The sequence below is a fragment of the Anas acuta genome, chromosome 19 (genome assembly GCF_963932015.1).
Source record: "Anas acuta chromosome 19, bAnaAcu1.1, whole genome shotgun sequence".
Classification (NCBI taxonomy): Eukaryota; Metazoa; Chordata; class Aves; order Anseriformes; family Anatidae; genus Anas; species Anas acuta.
In genome coordinates, this window is record NC_088997.1 from 7746560 (window position 1) to 7766926 (window position 20367).

The following is a 20367-nucleotide window of genomic DNA, read 5'->3' on the forward strand; positions in this document are numbered from 1 at the left end:
CTGTATTGAAAAAGGCTGGGTTTGAGGTGTATTTTCCCTGTCAGGTGGAAGGATTCACACAATGTCAACACAGACCAAGGCCTGACTTGGGGAGGGGAAGAGCTCCCGTGACTGGACTCCAGACTCCATCTCCCCAGCCCATGCCTGCATCCCTCTCCGCATTAAACACCAAAAGAGCATTTCGTTGGTGCTAAAAGCTAACACACTTTTACAGGAGCGGCCCCAGGGATATTCCCCGGGCCGGGCAACCCCGGAGCCCTTCTCTGGAGGCCACTCGGGGCCGGCAGAAGCCGGGCGGGAGCCTCCAGAGGGCCGGGCGCGGCCCTTCCCTTCCCGCCCTGCCGGCCGTGAGGTGACAAAGCACCGGGCGCGGGGCCGGGGGGAGGCGGCCGTGCCCCGGCCCTCACGGCCCCGGTGGCGGCGGCCGGTGCCGTGGTGGCACCGCGGGCGCCTGCGCGGCGCTCCTCCTCCTCCTCCTCCTCCTCCTCCTTCTCCTCCTCCTCCTCCTCCTCCCGCCGGCGGCGGCCGCTGTCAGGATGAGGCGGAGGAGGCGGAGGCCCAGGCCGGCAGCTCCCGTCTCTCGCCGGGGCCCCCTGGCGTAGCGGTTCCCGCTCCGACGCCGCGGCTGGAGGCGGAGGAGGCCGCGGCGGCGCCGCCCGCCCGCCGGAGCCATGGCCCAGCCGGGCCCGAGCCCCCCGACGGACGGTAAAAGGGGGGGGACGCGGCCTCGCTGCGCTGCTCCGGGCCGGGCCGCCGCGGCCTGCCCAGCCCCGGGCTCGCCTGCGGAGCTCCGCCGGCCTGGGTGGCGGCTGCGGGGAGCCCCGCAACCGGGGAGGGGGGAGGCGGCCGGGGGAGGCCCTGAGGGGACGGAGGGGCCCGGCTGGGGGCTGGGAGGCCGTGGTGGGGTAGGGGCGGCTCCCCCAGCGTGGTGGGGCCGGGGGAGGCCCGGCGGGGGGAGGTTGGTAGGGCCGGGGGGTGCTGCCGGGCAGGGCTGGCGCGGTGCTGTGGCCGCAGCAGGTGCTCGGGGGCTGGCCTGGCGCCGGGCGTGCAGCCACCAGGAGCCCCAGAAGGCTGAGGTCGGGATCCCGGCGGGGACAGTTGGCTCCTGTGCTGGAGGAGACAAAGGAAATGACAGCTCGCCCCTCGGGAGGAGCCCTGGCTACCTGTGTAGGAGCACGATAAGCTTTCCTGGAGGTTTTTGTCAGCAGGAGGTTATTTGTTTTGGGAGGGATTACAGACAAGGAAATATGATTTTTTTTTTTTCCCATGGATTAGGTTACAGAGCTGTGTATGGATCAGAAGAGCTGTAATCAGTGCTTGGTTTGGAGATGGGATTGAAGGGACAAGTCCATCTGGGCATCCCAGAGCGTGTGGATGTGTGGGGAAAGGGCAGGAGAGGAAGAAACTGAAATTGAAGCTGGTCATGCTGGAGGAGGGCTGGGGAGAGATGTACAGAGCCTTGAAGGATAGGTGCTTACCCGGGCATGGCGCTATGCCAGAGCTCTTTTTTTTTTTTTTTTTTTTCTTTTTTCTTTTTAGAGAGCAGATGAGTTTCCCTGGGAAAGTACTGTTAGAAAAGGGCAATCATGTATTCTTAATTATGCATATCTAGGGAATTGTGTGGGCTTTTTTTTTTTGCTTGGTGCCGTTACACAAGAAAGTGCTAATAATCTACGGGGATTTCAGTCTACCTTGTCAAAGTGTTAATGATGGAGGTGCTTGGATTTTTTTATTTTTTATTTATATTTTTCTCCATTAAGGTCAATGATTGCATGGTCGTCCTGTGAGAGCACTAGTGGGAAGGTGAATTTACTTGCTGTCATGACTGTAAGGTTGCTCTTGGTATGGGTTACTCATGTGCTTTGTGGCAAATAACCATTGTTTATTGTTCTTTAGCCTTTTCTTGTGAGAGCTACAGAACAGCTTGCGACAATTTTTCTTCTTGGCTCTTGCAGAGAATCTGGCTGTAGGTGTGCAGTGGAACTGAGCAAATGTTTGCTGCTTCTTGACCAGGAAAGGTAGTTGTATGTTGGCTGTGTGTTAGAAGTTACAAGTTGGATAGAATTTTGTTCTTGCTGTTGTTTAAAAAGACACAAAGGTGCGAGTAAAACTTAGTAATTTGGTAGGTTGATGAAGTCTGTCTTGTAAGAGGTATGGGTTGCTGTCCTTCTCATGTCTTTCATCTGTGGAAAGATGAGGATACTGTAAATAAGACCCATGGTTGGGAGGGAAGTGGCTGGAAGTTGGATGGATTCTGAAAGTTGTTGCTGTGTCCTCACACTGATGAACTGAGAGCTTCTAAAATGGCTCCTCTCCCCCATCCTTTGGCGGTGATAGGCCCAGTTTTTGGTTTTCTTTTCATCCACTTCTATCACTACTGCAGTTCTCAAGCCTGATGGGCTTTTTTTTTCTTTTGTGTAACTTGCAAAAAGTGTGCCTTGAAACTTCTCCGTTGTGTTTTAATATGGAGAAAAAGTAGAAGTGATTTATTCAGTGTTTTTGGCTGTCCGCACTGAATTTATTGCTCAGAGGAGCAGTGTAATTTCTGTTTTAAGGTTACATGTGACAAACCAGCACTGGATTAGTATGGCCCTTCAAGAAAAAGTTACAGCTTTTGTATAATTACTGACATTGGTTGTAAATACTGTGCGCATTCTTTACCTGTGCAAGATGCATTGGCTACATTTTTTTGTTGTTGAAAGCAAGTATAAAAGAGTCTCATTAAAAAAATAATAATGAAACAATGTGAGAGGAATATTATATTAGAATATATATTCAATTCTAAAGCCCATACTGAAATGAAAATGGTACCAAAAGAGAGGTAGAGTAACACAAAGAAAGAGGAGAAGAATGGATGTTGGGTCCTACCCTGTTTTTGTACTTTGGCTTAGTATAGAAGTTAATAACCCTCTAATTCTTTTGTATGGGGTAATAGAGTTTCCATATGATAACAATCGCAAAAGGCTAAGTGCAGAGTCCTCTGGCTGCTCATGTGGCTTGGTGCACTGTGCTGTTAACTCTTAGCTGATTGTGGCAACCTCTGCTGCAAGTAGGTGTGTGCTCATTGATCCTGGTCAAGGTGGCTTTTTTGTGGATTTCTTTTATTAACATGTGTCATCTAGGTGATATGACTGGAATGGTAATGCCTGATTTGTAAAATAAATAAATAAAATAATAAATCATATTTTTAAGGTGGGCAGCTTCCTTGGGCTTATTTCAGATCTGGATGCTTGCCATCTCTGAAAATAAGGTTACCAAATAAAATGTTTTGACATAGTTTTTCCCTGTCAGATTGTTTGGGGTTTGATGTCGCTCCTTCTTATATCTGGAAGATGCTTCAATGAGGGAGCTGCTACTACATAAAGCGCTAATTCTTCAAGACTTAATTTGCATATCCTTGCTGTTATTATTTGCAAATTATTGAACTCTCCTTACCGCACTAGTGAATTTAAACTGTTGGTACGCTCAGGCTGGTAAATAGTAACCTCTGATACTCTGTGATAAGGGAAACCCTTAGTGGCATGGTCTGTTGAACACTATAAGAAAAAAATCACCAGCCAGGTGATCGGAGTCACTTTTTCTTACTCCTGTGCTCAGGCCAGTGAAAATGCTGTCTCTTTTTTGTGGTCAGAGTCAGATGGCAGCTGTCAGCGCAGAGAAGCGCTCAGCTGCATGCAGGAGGTTGGAAGACATTGCCATCTTGGGTTTAGTACCACTGGCAGCACCGAGGGCTGTGCTGCTGCCTCGTATCAGTACCGTGGGATCCTCCCGACAGGAGCAGAGATCTTGCTGTCGCTGTACTTCTCACTTGCCTCAGAGGTTGGCCGCTGCCAGTGGAGGGGTCTGGAATGTCACATAGACAATGAACTAACGAAACTTAAGCCTTAGCCACTTAATATGGTTCTAGTTATTTTCCTTACACATACCACTTTTAAAATGAAGTTGAAGTATCTAAATATGCTATTACTCATCTCAAAAGCTAGGTGTGGTTGGTAAGGGACTGATTTTGAGCACTGCAGTTTAGCTGTGTTGTTGATGTAACTGTCAAAAGTTAAACTCTTGTCTCTTGGGTACTAACTGCAGAATTGCTGGTACTTTCCAAGAGCCCCCAAATTCCTTCCCTTTCATTTTGCTTGCTTTTAATTTAGCATGCTATTTAACAGTTATTAAACAAACATGTTCAATTAAAAAAAAAAAAATCAACACAAATGAACACATCTCTTTTTCAGTTGTAGATTTTTCTGTTTGTTCAGTGGACCCATCTGGAATTTGGCTTCAGAAGTGAGGCAGACACCTCGAACATACACCTCTTAGAATTTCTGAGGAAGTTTTGGTCAGCTCAGCAGGTCGGTTTGCTCTGGAGTGGAAATATGCACATTCAGGGTGTCTGCTTTCCATATGAAGCCAAGTCCCAAATCTCTCTCTCAATTTTGAGAAATGCTGTGACCCTGTTTGTTAAAATTAGCTATTGACTTGCCTGAAGGCAGAGTGAATATACTTTATGACATGGACTGTCTGTCTCTCTCTTGTATTTTAAGCTCTGGAAAATAAAAATTCTCTGCCCGGTTTTATTGCTTCTTGGCCAGTTCACCACCATCATTGACAAGATGGCCTTCCGAAATGTTTTCTGTCCTTTCTGGCCTGCTGCCTCAAGATGCTTAGCTGCTTTCCCATAGCCCTTTGTGGGTGGAGCGGATTCCCACTGCGGAACTAGTTTGTGTGTGCTCCCTTGGAAGTGATTGAGGAAGGAATTTTGTTTTAAAACTTTTAAGAAGCTAAAACAAACAACGTCTCCCAGCGTGGGAGTGGACCAGATCCCATTGGCTTCATAACGGGAGATGGTTGAATGGCAGGCTTTCGCTGCAGGCACTTTATTAAAAAATTCTTCTAAGATGTGAAGTTTTCTATATTAGATATATATATATATGTATGTATATAATTCTGTTTAAATAAAGGTTTGTATTTAAAACAAAAAGCATGAGGTTATGGCTTTGCTCTGACTGAAGTCTTCCAAGATAAGCACTGATAGCACTGATAAGCAGCACTTACCAAGCAGACTTCCAAACTGTACCTGACAACAAGGCTGGGGTGGGAAAGAAAAACAAGACAAGGACTAGCTGTAAATGCCATTCTGTGTGTGTTTAAGAGTAACATCTTTCTTTCCAAAGGTCTAGTGCTTCTGAGTGGTTCGTAGTCGTTACTTGCAGAGTTGTTTCCAGTACCTGCGCCAGTGGAGTCTGAGTTACTGGTGCTAGTCTCTGCAAGTTACTCTATAAATAGGATAAGTGTTGTGTAATTTTAGTCATGGTATAGTCAGTTAAGCATGATGATGAATTATCTCTGGAAAAATGTAAATCATTTGACATCTTTATATAAATTGGCATAGGAGGAACATGTGAGGAGTGTACCCTGAGGTAGGATTTCTGTATTTTTCAGGAAATACAGGCTTGCTTTTGAGTACTTTGCTGAAATATCCCTGGTGCTTGAGAAAAACGCTGGCTTGTTGTGTCTCATTATTAATGGTGCGTATCGTACCTTCAGAGTGCAGAACTGCAGCACATCCGTTAATGTAATGATGTCTTTCATTTGCATAGTAGCTTGTAAGTACAAAATGAAGATGGATGGCCTGACTGATGTATTTTCTTTCTAACCCAGCAGCATTTCAGCCCGTGGCCTTCAGACCCCTGTCACTCAGGTGCTACTTCTGTGCTGCCTTCCACAAACCCCTTAAAAAATAACTCTGTTGTGAGAAGGCTTTAAGTCTGTTTTTTTTATAAAGGAGGCCTGGGGGGTTCTAGGAAAAAAATAAAAAAATAAAAAGGGACTGAAAAACCACTAATTTCACCTGTCAGAACAGAGGAAACCTCCCTAGGTATCCTTGACACCAGAAGGGCCACTTGAGGTCTGTCTCTGTAATTGCTTTCTTCTTAGCTTATAGTGTGCCCAAGTCAGTTATTGAGAAAACCTCACAAATGTGTTTTGTTTTGTTCCTGTTTTCCTTTTTTCCTACTCATGTCTGCTTCTTTCAGCCACGACTTCTGTTGGCAGCCAGCTGCCTTGCGGTGCCTCTGTTCTCCCTCCTGTCCTCATCCCGTGCTCATCTTCTGTGGTCAAGCCCCTCCACATACAACAGAGAATAAAATGAAAGCTTTCATGTCACCCTTCACATCTGTTTCCGTCTCCCCTGGCAATTTCTGTTTCCACACAGCTAAGTGACTGGTTAATTCCTCTGAAACGTCGCCTTGCGTGACCTTTGGATGCTTCCCCTCCAAGGCCAAGCGGCTGTTTGACCGTCCTGGACAACTGCTGCTGCTCAGCTCATCCTCTGGTTTCCTCAGGGCTCCTTCCCACCCACCATCACCTCCTCTTCCTTAAACACTGCTCTCCCTCCTGCAGGCCTTTTGCTGCCTCCCATCTGTGGACAACCCCTGTTTCTGCTCCAGCCTTTGTTTGCTCTGCTCTCTGGTTGGGATGTCCTCAGTATCCTGCCTCCATGCCTCCATTCTGCTGCTGGAGAAAATTGTAGGAGTGCACTTTCTTCATGAAAAATTTCTTCTTTTCTTTTCCAGGCAGCACTGCTTGCCAGCTATGCTGATTCTTAGCTTGTTTGCTGTTCTGTTGTGGACTTTTTTTTTTCTTTTTTTTCCTTTTTTTTTTTTTTTTTTTTTTTTTTTTTTTTTTTTTTTTTTTAAGATCTTACCAGCTTTTATTAAAAAGAGAAGGTCTTCTCTTGCTTTCCTCTTGGTACAGAGCAGGTACTCACCTGCTTTTTAGCCCCACTGCCTTATGCATCTCATGCAGATTCAGTGTTTTCTCCGAACCAGCTGTAGAGTTTGGCAGGCGTTGGACCTCAGCTACTCACCTATTTATCATGAGATTGGCTGACATCTGATTCTTTATTACCTTGGTTTCTTTATTTGTAAACCAAAGCGGTTATATGCATCACGGATTGCAGAAATTAATTGCTGGAGGTTAACTGCTGTTCTCCTTTGGAACGGTAGAGAAACACAAGAGCCCCAAACCTCACCACGTCTGAAGACGTGGCTTGGGTAGGGAGCAGGGCAGGCAGCCCGCTGTGTGACTCCTCACATCGTGCTGCAGGCTGCTAGAGCCCTGTGTTGCCTCGTGTCCCCACCATAACTGCAAAATAGATCTTAAGAGCTTAAAACAAACGAACAAAAAGTCTACCAAGCCTGATTTAATAAAGAAGAGAGGCTTGTTGTGCTGTGGTGCTTCACACCGAGGGAAGAAATTTAAATTTAGGTGGGAATTTCTTTGTGTTCTTCTCCTTGTTTTGTGGCTTCTGAAAATAACCTTTCCAATAAAATTGTTATGTCATTTGTGTTCTGTAGAAATTATACATGGCAAAGAAAATCAGAATCAATAATTGAAAGACAGCAGAATTGTTTCTGTGGATGCTCCTGAGGGTATGGCTTGTAGGTGAGAGGAAGCGATTAACCAAGGATGAGACCAACCCAGCTTTGTTGATTGAGCAGTGTTGCCAAGGCTTTAAGAAAGTATCCCGAATAGACTGCGTGATTTGTGTTGCTGCTTTTGTTGATGCATGTTTTTAATTTCCAGCCAGTTGCAACAAGGCTTGAAATGCTATTTAAATGGCAAAAAAAAGAGAAAAATATGCAAAATTGTAAAGAAGAAAGATCATTCTTTCACCTTCCTAAATTTTTGTCTAAGTGCTTCCATGCAGAACTGTTTACCCACCGCACCCATGCCTTGGCAGGGTAACGTTGTATTTGCACGTGTGGTTACCATTGCAATGTTCCTCAGCAAGAGATCTTTGTGCCATGTGTTAAGTGCTGCTACAGCAGTGCTCTGTGAAATGATTGGGTTGGCAATGGGGTTGGTTACGTTAAAGAAATAAACACAGAATCAAGTAACTTGCAAACACTAACTTGTCTACAAACACAGAATATAGAAATATTCCTGACATCTGTATTTGCACTGGCTTAATCTATAGAGCACAGATGAGTGCTAGAAGTTACTGTTCAAGCAGCTGATTATCTTAACCATCCCTATAAAGGTCAGTGTCTGGTGTCCCTTCAGAAAATCGTATTTCCTAAGGCCTGCTGAAGATGTCCTAGACTCCCATTGACTACAGACACGAGGGTTGGAACACCCATCTTACATTAGCGGTGGGCTGTGCCAAGATCCCTGATGTAACTGAGCTGTGCTGTTACTTGCTTTATTTTGGTGGAATACGAAACTCGAGTTTGGCTCTGTTCATTCAAAGCACCTCATAAACTGACATCTTTATGTCATCTGTTACATTTTCTTTTGGGGATGATTAATTGGTTTCACGTAATACTTCCTTAATTGTCAGCTCACAATGCCTGTTTACATTTTTTCTTTGTGTGTGTCTAGAGACGTGTGCTAAATTAATGGGAAAGCAATTAGCCAGACTCCAGATTCGGTGCTTGACTGACACCTCTAACTGTGAGCATTACAGCTGTCTGCTTGGTCTGCACAGCTCCTGCTTGACTTCTAGATGAAACCAGGGATGAAGATGCTAAATCCCTAAATAGTGTAGAAAACCCTGGTGGATTCGCTGGAGGCACGGAGGCTAACATTTACCTGATGATATGCAGGAGGGGTTGTGATGGCTCGTTATAGGGTCTGATTTAGCTGCAGTTTTGCACTCGTGTCCTTGCTTTCAAATAAAAGTAAATGTGAGCCTAACCTGGCTGTGGCGTTGAGCTGTTTTCCCATGCATTTTTCCCTCCAGCTCGGTTTTGTACCAGTCTGAATGTGCTTACATGGGAGACACCCATTCAGTTGGGTTTGTTCAAACTGTGTGTGTAGAAACATGGGTGGGAAATGTGAGCTTTGGAGCTGGTGTCCTGGCACAGGTTATGTTGCAACTGCCCCTAGGTGGCCTGAATGGAAATCAGGATTTGGAGAAGGCCATTTATCGCTTTTATGACAGCCATAAAGTCTTGTAAAGAAAGAAAAAGGGGAAAAACCCAACCCTACCCTACACTGAGCTTGGTCGCCAGAAGGGAGCGCAGGGCAGAAGGCAAGCCAGGCTCCCAGAGTCATGTTCCCTCCTCACCTTTGTGCCTGCTCGGCACGTGGGAGCCGCTGCTGGGCCACTTCGGCTCAGCCACCCGGTGGAGAGCCGCTCGCTGCTGGATTAATGAGTTGATTCAGTGAGTATTAGAGCTGGCACAAAGGAAGGGGTGGAGACCTCCTGGTGGCGATACGGATGTGTTGTGCAGACTCCTGTTCACGGTTTGAAGCAGCCTGCAGCCTCGCTGCCGTGTTTGTGGCGGTTCTGGTACGTGCCAGCCACGTGATGAGCGTGGGCAGGGTCCCGATGGGCTGAAAGTAAGTGGTTTGACACCTCTCTGTCCCCAGCTTTGTGCTGTATCACCTCGCTGCACAGCCCCACGGGTCCTCGTACTGTGCTGGGGCTAACCCGGGGCGAGGTGGGGGCCTGGGTTACCCAAAAAGGTTAACACCAGGGCTTCAGCTTACTTCAAATGATCGTAACAACTGCAGACTTAGTTAAGTCTTCACGTTGTTTTGCTTATTCCCCAGGCATATATATATATTGAAATGTTGCAGTGTAAATGAAAACTTCATGCTGGAGGAGGAATTTCTTCCTTTTTAACTGCTCAGAAATGTGTTTAGTGACAAGTGGTAGCAAAAAGTAGAAATATATAGGCTGATGGCAGTGCTTCCTGTCAAGAAATAGATTATGGAGACTTGGGGGAGTAGGAGGCTGTTGTTCTCAGGGAAACTATTAAATTGCTGCAGAAACCTTACTCCCAATGATAGGGACTGTATCCTGTTCCTTATCAAATAAAGATGTTAATCATCTTTTATTAGTTGTCATACTGTACTTATCACCACGGTGTCTCCATAAATACATCTGGCAGCCGCATTTTCCAGGCCATTTATCAAGATTTATATCCTGGAAGTGGTTACTCTGAGGCACCATGTGTTCGTGCCTGCAAGGGGCTCTTCTCACAGCTAACACTTCTGAAATGACTCTGCCTTGAAACCGGGTCCTAGCCTGGTCCTGTCCTCAGTTCGGTCTCTGGCTACCCGTTTGGGCCGCCAAATGTTCTAGGAAGGGACAGGGAACCGCAGAGGGAATGATGTGATATTAACCCCTCTTATGGTGCTTGTTCACATTCATGACTGTGGGTCCTGTGTGAGTTACTGCTATCTCAGAAGCTTTTCTCGTACCTGTAACCATACGTGGGTGCTGTCTGGTAGCTGCAGGGGTGGGAAGCGTTTGCGTGCTGTTCCTGACCATGTTGGTTTTGAAATTGTGCAGAGGCTGACTTGCTTTCGGTAGTGCTCTCCTCACACCTGTAGTAATGGTAGAGGAGCTTTTTTGGTTTTCTCGTTGTCTTCTCCTGTTGGTCTGCCTGTGTGTTTCTCTCCCCAGTCAGATATTTCAATTTTGTTATCTTTCTTGGAGTTTCTCGCTCTGCTGGGTCATGGTTAGTTTGTTCCTTCTGCACAGAGATGGGGTGGCAGGGTATTGGGATGGTACGTAGCCTGAAGGCTCCCAAAGCCACACCACAATTAATCAGCCCTACGGCAAATGGCAGCACAGCGTGAGGTCTTGCAGGAGTGGTATCTGGAAGAATTTGGAATTAATGGGAACGGGTATGTTTTATACATTCACTTACTTCATCGCAGCGAACAATGCAGTGGGGTTGTTTTGTTGCTCTGGGAGCTGAGTCACACTTTATTCACTTTTTTTTTTCCCTAAAAGAGGACAGCCATTAATAAATCTGTGAGCGATGTGACAAACATGTTAGAAGGAGTCAAAGGGATTTTTTCTCCTCCCACTGCAGATGAGTCAGCAATTACAGTATTGTGAAAGAAAATCAGCACCGAGTTTGTTGTCTGGGCATGGTAAACGTTTACATCTTAAAAACCATTTATACTAGCGGTGTTCTGAGTGCTGGCTTCTGTAAGTGGTCTCCTGCATAGTGGAGTGAGTGTCAGAAGCTTTCCCCAAATGCCCGTCCATCTGAAATGAGAATATTTGATCAGCACAGCAGATTTCTGGTGGTTTACTCAAACAGGTATTAAGCACTGTTTCCATTCTGTCTTTTTGCAAGGTAAGATCCTCTGAAGACCTCTGTCAGGGGTAATTGCCACGTGAAGTAGCGTTGTCCCGTTTTGAACTTTGGCTGTTTTGTACACGTGATGGTTAGATCTGGGAGCGTGGCAAGGCTTGGCAGAAGCCTTCCTGCACAAACATGAAGGCTCATTCATATTCTCGATGTTACTTTGGTGAAGAAGAATGGAGCTGCCTGGCTGTTTATTGGGACTTCAAAATACTACAGGAGGGGAGTAGCTGGCGCTGCTGGAGGGTTTTATTTAGGGGCTGAAGGAACCTCCTCTGTCTGCTTGAAACACCTTTCTCTTGCCTGCCTAGCTTACAGGTTAGCGAGGTAGGACAGCCTGATGAAATAAAAGGAGTGGCAACGTGCACGTGAACGCTGACGTGTTTGACAGGTGCATTGTTTAAGCGTAGATACCGTACTAAATGCTTGAAAAGCTTTGCCAAGGGATCAAGTTAGACTGTGACTGCAGGGTATGTAGATCCAGACTAGCTTTAAGCTGATAGTGGTGTAATCGTAGCAGCAACGACACTCGGCACAAGCTGTGAATCCTTTTAGAGAAACCTGACCAATACTTGGATGCTTAACCTTTGCTGTGGTTTGTGCTGTCATCACCATGCTCGCTTGTTTGCTCAAGCAGTGGCTGGCCTGGGTAAATGTACACAGCCTGTAGAGTAAATAAACCCTCCATAAACCCAAGAAGTCATTGAATTTTATTTCTGCCGAGACTTTTTTTTTTTTTTAAATGAGCCTCTTATAAGGAAAGGTTATAAAAATGAAAAATTGTCAGTGTTACAGCAAGGGAGAATAAGATAGAAGCACAGAGAGATCAAGGAACATGCTGGTGACTGAGATGAGAGTAATAACTCAGTTCTCTATCTTTTTTTTTTTTTTGTCTCTATAGGTGAATTCAGTGTCTCTGTTCACTAAGCTGTAACTTGCTTGCTGTTGGTTTACAGGGAACTCAAACTCATTGTGTTTCTGAGCAGATTCAGTGATGGTGGCAGTAGGATGACCACGTGCAGCCAAAATCCTTTCTCTGGCTCACCATCCATCATGATGTCTAGCTGACTTTTCCTACACCGTGATTGATCCACTGCTGCCCTATTTAAATTACCATTTAATTGATGGGGCAGAGAGGGTGGTGTTACTCTTGAAAAAATACTGATAGTGTTTTCCAGAAGCTTTGAGGGATTGTACTCCTCACCTTCCAAAGTCTCAATGGCAGGAATTAATTAGAGGAAAAACTAAGGACAACAAAACCCCACGTTCATTGGCTTGAAACTTGCATGGAGAAGGTCAAGTGTGTGCACAAAACGGCAAAAGGTTGGTTAAAGGGTAAAGGAAAAGGACCTGCTACTGTGGTGAGGGGTGCAGGAAAAAACAGGCTACTGATGGAGGTAGGGGACTGCCCTTGGGAGTTGAAGGTGCTTTTGGCAAATGTAAAATAAATTACTGGGGAAAAGAGTCCAAGCCCACTTCTGTGCATACAACCCTATGTAAATAGCTGCATTCCCGTGATACCTGATGCGAGTGACCGCTGTTCCATTGCATTCTGATTTAAATAATGTTTAGCTAAGCATAAACTTAAAACTAGACTTAAATTACCTGGGGCCAGAATGACTAAATGTGTGGAAGAGGTGGGGAGCATTACTCACCACGTGAATCGGCCTTATCAAGATTGGGAGGAGGTAAGTTGTGATTCCCCTTCACCAAGGGCAACGGGAGCATCGGGGATTTGGACTCCAGAACAGCAGCTGCCCGGTTTCGTGTCTGAGAAGAAAGGCGAAGGAGGCAGTAACAAAGCAAGGAAGTAGTTAAAGTATTGTGTGCCCCATAGGAAGGAGAGAAAAAGAGGGAAGTGGTAGTGGAGAAAAACGGAGAAGGAGAAACAATGTCTTCGCTTCTTTTTCCCCTTATAATTCTACGTGACGACATTCACTGTGTAATCATGCTTCCAGGACAATTTGGGTAAAAATGGTTGCACGTGGAAGACAGAGGACAACAAGTTGCCTTACTAGCGAGTACTACATGGCATTTTTGGTAATGAGCATTTGACCTGAACCTGGAAACGCTTTCAGCGTTGTTTGCTGGCTGTGCACCTGGGCGCTGATGTAGAACAGCAGTGCCAGCTGTCGCTGCGCTCGGGGCGGCAGCCACCCCAACCCCAGCTGGTGGGAGCAGGAGCGGCTTCCTCGGGGACACCTGCAGCATGCAAGCAACTCGCTTCAAATGCCGTGGAGATGGTCATACAAATGGCTGCGTGGGTTTTTACAGTACCACATCGAAAGTTATCTACTTGTTAATTAATCTTTGGATAGCTAGAAGTCACACAAAGGACCCTTGTTTTCTCTAGAAGAGACTCCTTCCCATCTCACCTTCTCCATTTCTTTAGACTTTAATTATTTAAGTGTTGTGTTTCTTTGAGATCCTTACTGTAGCATGTCATACAGTGCTTAAAGCAAGGAAAATAAAGAATAGGAACAGGCATTACTGAGACTACAAGTTACAGTGGAAAAGTTAGATACTATTTTCATAGCATAATGCCAGCTGCTCTGCTTGATGTTATGTATTTATAATGTGGTTAGATGTTTAATGTGCAGTGCTCAGTTGAATGTTTTTGATACTGCAATTGTTGATTTACTGCAATAAAAAGTTATTATAACTGATATGCTGCAGCAGGGCTCAGTTCAGCATCTTAAATGATACGTACATTTGACTCCACCACCAAGTTTTAATGAACGTAGCATTAAATTTGTACTGGATTCTTGCCTGCGAATGTTTAGTTGGTACAGAAGGAATTAGGGATGTCAAATAACCTTCAGCTGTACCATAAGCTATAAGTTGTTGGGCAGATATAACAAGGTCTCTGAAAGCCACAGTGCCCAAAATAGGGAACTGCCTAAAAGTTACTTCTGCAGAATTGCTGGTAATGATATTGGCAAGCAGCAGTGCGTCTCCCGTAGCACAGCTGCAGGATCGCCGTCTTTCCTTCTCTTTCTGGAGCCTGGCTGTCAGCACTGCGTGCAGTGACGTCCTCAGGAAAGGAGATCTGTGACAATGCAAAGGGTTTTGTTGCCTCTGAAAATGAGTTCTCTGTCCTTAAATAAAACTAAACGAATGTATGCTGACCAATAAGCTATAGACGTTTGTCCAGAAGAGGTAAATGAAATGCTTGATGCTTACAAATGCAAGTTTGGGAAAGCAAATAATTCTTTTTTTCCTTCTACACCACTCCCACCCCCTTTTATTCTCCCCTTCAGTTTGGTGTGCTGTTGTTCAAGTGTGTAAAGGAAAGCTTTGCTCCTTGAAGAGAACACCACTTCAATTTCATAAATCGGGAATTATTTCTGTTCAACTCGCTTACTAAAAAAAAACTACTTTCGGGTGCCACTTACCAAACAACTGCATTCTTTGGAGTATGTTTTGCAAGTTGTTTGTTTTAATCAAATCTTTAAAGAAAATAAAACTAAGAAAAGCTATCTGCAGTCAAAATACATGTACTGGTGGCAGACTTCTAGACTGCAAATTTATGTAGCATTGTAAATGTGGTTCCAGTATGGCATCGTGGTGGATAAAAATTAGGGCTGTTCAGAAATAAGCATGAAGAAAAAAACGCTTGAGACAGAGGTATGGAAAAAATAAAAAGATATGGCTGCCCAATCATAACAGGAAAAGGAAGAGGTGGAAAGTGACACGAGTGACTTATGTCTAGCAAATATTTTGGAGGCAAGTAGTTTGTTGCTGATCTGTTTTTCAGATTTCAGCTGTAGGACTGAACTCTTGATGTCATGTTTGACATCCTAAATATCAAGTGGAAAGCTTTGTGGTATTAATTTTATAAATAGACCTACTACTCAAAAATAAACTTGGCGATAATCGGCTTTGTCTGTCTTAATTCAGGAATGGTCACTACATGTTTGCATAACTGGGAACTGTCATAGATAAAATTTAATCCTTTTGGGAGCTGATCTGTGAAGCAGCGTTTAAGTAACTAGTCACATACAGGACGTGTGCTTGTTCGTGTGTTTGCCTTACGTTGAAACCTTGCCTTGTGTTGGTTTAAGAGAAAGTTTGGTCTTTTTTTCACTGTAGTTTCTTGTTACGTGCTCCAGTAGTCTCATAGCCTTCTCGTAAATGGATGACTCCACTCATAAGTGGATTTTGCTGCCCTTCTTTTAAGTTCTTCCACCTGGTTAAGCCATGTAATAGCATGCAGTGTGTTTTATAACGTTAAACAGGTAGATGGTGATCCCTGCTCTTCACATGAAGTACGTATACAACATCCGTGTAGTTCGTTAGAAACAAAACTGGTAATGCCCTTGGTTTGTCTGACTGCCATCAGTAGTCCCCGATACCCTAAAAAAAGCCTTATTTGTAGAGTAATGGTTGGCCAAAGTGACTTCTTGTTTGCTTGCTTCATTTTCAGTTCGGCCTATCAATTTTAGTTTAAACTCTTATCAGTGCTGTTTTGTGAGTTACCAAGTGGGTCTGTAGGGTTTTTGTTTGCTTCTTAAAGAGTTAGGGCCCAAACTGGAGAGTTAGGCCTCCCACACTGCCTCTCTTAGGGCATACAGAGTGCTCCCTGCCTCCTGAGGGCCAGCATGTAATGGTTGCTCCTGTCATAGAGCTGTTCGCTGTGTGCTTCATCAATGTCCTCAGCCACTGATGGCTGCCTTTCTGTGTACGGTGCTCCCATTCATGAACAATTCCAAAATGAACAGTTTTTGGTGTTTTTTTTGTTTTGTTTTGTTTTTGTTTTTTTTTTTTTGCAGCTTTAACCAAGCCAGCCTATGATGGCAAATAAAAACTTTTATTTCTCAGCTCTTTTATAGAACTGAGGTGATTTGGGCCTAACTTCAGAGCAAGACTTCAGCTATAAATGACAGTGATCTAATTGAAAATCTCTGAATGTCCCTTTCCTGCCAGTGACTTCAGTGCTTTTCCAGGCAGGCTTTAATCTGTGTAATGTGGCCTGCGTCTACCTGCATCTGGCAGTTCGAATTTGGGTTCGTTCTAGAAAGTGGAGCGCCTGTTTTGCTGTCGTACAAACCATATCCACTGAAAAGACAATCTTTTTGTGAAAATATAACCATTTTCACTTAGTAGAAAGAAGGTAGTTGTGATGATGTCTTAAAAATAACCTGCTTTTCTTTTTACACATACGCATTTCTGGGGGTTGACATATAATATGATTTATTTTCCTTGGGTGCATGCGTCTTGTGTTAGTGAAACATGGATAACGCTGGTGTGGGGAAACTCCTCTTCTGTCTGTGGAACGTCAGGATCTGGTAAAAACACTAGTACGTGAATGAAAGCAATAATGTTAACACACAGTTGTGCCGATGTGTGGCCTGCAGATCTCACCTGTCGCCCTTTGCTCTTCCCAGGGCCTACAGCTGGCCTGGCAGCAGACAGAGCACTGTAGTGCTGGGTTATTCACTTTTTTCTTTTTACATGCAACTGGCAGGCTGGAGAGAAAGGCCACACTGTAAAAACAAAAGCACTTGAAGTTTCATTTCCATTTCCTGCTTGGTGACCCTGCCACCCCTCTCTGCTTGGGCGGGAGGGTTAGGAAGGCCGAACTTCTTGTTGCCTCAGCTTAAAGTGTCCGCTCTTGTGGTGTCTTCTGCCCTCCATCCTCGATAGAAGCAAGTCTCCTCTTCAGCAGAAATGTAATTTGGTTGTTTTGCACAGCCAGAGTTCGCTTTCTGATGGGAGCAGTAGCACAGCTGCTGTTTTGAGGTCTTCAAAATGTCGGTCATACGGCGAGCGATGCCAGGTTCCTTTTTGCTTTCTTTTCAACTTGTGTGTATGGCTCTGGGCACCTGCCCGGCCGTGGCACAATTCAGCCTCCCCTAGGTGTTAGAGCCTGTCATCGCATCCCTTCAAGAGCCAAAGCCATGGCACCAGAAGCGCCTCCTCCAAGCCCGGCCTGGCCTGGCTCTGAGGCGGCAGCGTGGTGGCTGTGGGGGCTCCGCCAGGCGCCTCCAGCCCTGCCGCCCAGCTGCCGTGGCTTCCAGCATCGATCTCTTGAGCCAGCGGGGAGTGGAAGCGTAGGCTTACCCTTCTGCAAGAGATCGAAGGCAGCTCTTTAGCCTTGGGAAGTGCTGTCGAGCCTGGGCCTGGCTCCACGTGTGCTGTTTCAGTCCTGGTTTTGATCCAGGCGCTTTCTGAGCTCCTTTGAAGCTTTCATCTCAGTGAGCTGTCTTTGCTGCAGGTTTCTTTTGCATTCTGGAGAGTTCCCCTGTGCAGTTTGCCTTGCAGAATCCCAATAAGAGAGGGTGGCCAGGAAAGCTGATGTCTTAATACTGAAAGTTCAATTGAAAAAGCAAAACTAAAAGTACTTTGGTTCTGTAGCTACACATACCTTTTATCCAGCATGGAGTTGAGCAGATAATTTAAGTACAATGTTTTATAATACCATAGGCCCTCATAAACAGCAATCAGTAAAACATACCAGTGCTTTTAAAAGATCCTTTTGTTCATGCCTGCAGTTACTCTAAGTCATCTGGTACTAAAAATAAACATAACACACACAGCCTCAATGGCGTTCACCAGCCAGCATTTTACCACTGTAAGCTGTAGATCTGCTGCCACCGCTTTGCAAGTCTAAACGTTTGCTGCTGCTGAAGTTGTGTGGCCACTGTACTATGTTTTCTGTACTTGGTTTTAGTGGTAAGTGTTTTGGGTGGGCTATGTAAGCGCGTCTGATGGATCAATATTTTGTGTATGTAGTCTGTGCTGTGTAGGGACTATAACTGAAACAAAGTGATTCAGCTTTTCTACCAGACGGAGTTGGAACACATCCATAAAATGCTTTTGCAGAACAGACAGAGGATTGCTTAGAGGAACGCTGTTTGCTCAGTGCATTGCCGCATGGAGGTGGGTTTTGTTTGAGCTCATCTGCCTCTTGTTTCTATTTTGAATTCGAGTTCTGAGGTGTACAGTAGGAAACCCTCTGGCACCTAAAGCAGGCCTGTGCTTCTTGAGGTGCGAAGTAGTTAATATTGCACATGAAGATCAGTATTATAGGGGTGGCGGTTTTGCTTCTCACTCTTTATAGTATCATGTAGCGTTGTGGTGATCATGTTGTAACAGTCTTCAGTGCCTTATGGACTTAATACTATTCCTTTTGTTTGCCATACCACCAGGTCATCTGCTAATGCAGTAAATACTGGAAAATGCTGATATATATGTGCTCGCTTACGGATTTTTACCTGTTGGAAACAGGAAGCGTTTGATCTGATGATCAGTTATTTCTCCATAGATTGTGGTCATCTTCTGGCAGTTTGGTTGAATGTAGTCTGAAAAACGTGCTAGTGGAAGTGCAGAACTGAAGGCAAGAGACATCAAGGCATCATGTTTTAGTTTATGATTTTTTTTTTGTCTGTAGTTCAGCAGCTCAGCAACTGTCATTGAGTTTTCTTCAACCTCAGCCTCTGAGAACTTGGTGCTTCGATGCTCGGCCTTCACGGGCTTTTTGTTTGTTTGTTTTTTCCCAATTGCTTCCTTCGGTGTATTTACAGAAGTATGATTTTCTTTGGGGGAATTGTTTTCTATAGAATTCCCTGCCACGTGCCCAAATAGCTGTGGAGATACCTACTGCGATTTGATGCTGCAGTCTAAGAGAACTTACCTTCCCTCTGTGCTTAAAGGACTCTCACTGGTTGTTCTGATGTATTGTGGGGCAACAGTTGAACTAATTAATAAATATACTTCAAAAAGCAAAAGCCTCAAACCTCTAAGTTGCAGAATGGGATGCCTTAACTGTTAGTGACGTACCTTATCTTCTGTTTTATTTTTAGTTGCTCTTCTACAACGGGTGGCAGAATTGGAAAAGGTCAATGCAGAATTTCTGCGCACAAAGCAGCAACTCGAGCAAGAATTTAATCAAAAGAGAGCGAAATTTAAGGAGCTGTACTTGGCTAAGGAAGGTAGGTTCTCTATTTTCTGGATTGTTTGAAAGTTTAATTAAACTTTAGCTGTACATAAAGCCTATACGAAGAATAACCTTTGTAATGCCAACTACTGCTTCCCATTTGCACATGCACACCACAATTTTTTTTTCCTCCGGTTAAGGATAATCCTAGTTAGGATTTAAGAGAATTTTCTTCCAATACCGGGATAATTGGCTACCTATCCATTATGAGATAACACATTGCTTTTGATTTGCCAAAAATGAAAAAGTAAGGTCTTAAACAGTTATAGTAAGAATGTAAGAGATGAGCAGGGAGTAAAATTCAATTGGTGGCTCTTTAGCTTACAGGAACAAATTTTTGGAATTAATTTAAAAATTTGGCTGCACAGACGGGAGTCAGCCGAGCAACTTGTTGTACATCCAGACACATCACCCCTGAATTTAATACCAACTCTAAAGTCAGTGTGCTCATTCTCTCTGAACAGCAGCTGAAGCAGAAAGATGTAGTCTAGATGATGTGCTTTTCATGCTTTGTGGCTAGCTTCTTTCACACAGTATTAATTTGTCTTACTTTTCAATCTGAGCTAGAATGTAAGCAGGAAAACATTGTAAAAATTTTAATACTAGCCAAGGGCATTTATTTCAATAGCACGCTGTAGGAAAATTTGAACCATATGAGCTCAAATATCCAATGAAGACTTGGAGAGTAGTGATAGTTGCTGTTCTGAGAGCCAAATTGGTTTACTTCTAATTCTGATGATTTTCTGTCCTTAACATATGAAAGCAAACCCAAAAAATAATGCATTAGGACTGCAGCTGCTTGTATTAGCTTATGAGAGCAGAAATACAACAGGCATAATGAAGATCAGATCATACAGAAGGCCTATTTCTTTGTGTTTGTAGCAGCTGGATGAAAGGAAATTTGAGATACAAGATGCTGCTGATGAGATCAGCAGTACTTCTCTCAGTACTTCTCTCTTTTCCAAACAGTCAAAAAATAGAAAATTATGATGGTTAAAAAAAACAACTTTCATATATACCAGAGTGAAAGGATACCAGAGAAGAATATACAAGCAATTACTTCTCCCCCTCCACCAAAGCTTTTTCCCCCTCTTTGTACTCTGAGACCCTTTCCTAAAAATACATGTGGGACAGTGGCAGGCTATCTTTAACACTGTCATTTAGGAACTAAATAACATAGATGCTATAGGATTTTGTGGTGGTGGTGGTTGTTGTTGTTTTAATTCAAGGATTAATGTCCTTTTTAGTACTCAATTAGCTTAGAGTTTCATATTCTTTTTCAAGTAGTAAGGTCTTGGGCACCAGGCTTGATTAATAGAG

The 20367-nt window shown here is 44.4% G+C and overlaps 1 protein-coding gene across 1 annotated transcript in view; it reads left to right on the top strand.

Moving 5' to 3' along the window:
- Window positions 1–357: 357 nt before the first annotated feature.
- The window catches only part of RABEP1 (rabaptin, RAB GTPase binding effector protein 1), a 52233-nt gene continuing 32223 nt past the window's right edge, over window positions 358–20367 (top strand). The window contains exons 1-2 of the mRNA XM_068656438.1: window positions 358–705; window positions 18914–19042. Coding sequence (XP_068512539.1) covers window positions 672–705; window positions 18914–19042 — 163 coding nt within the window. The 5' untranslated portion in view covers window positions 358–671. The remainder of the gene's footprint in view (window positions 706–18913; window positions 19043–20367) is intronic.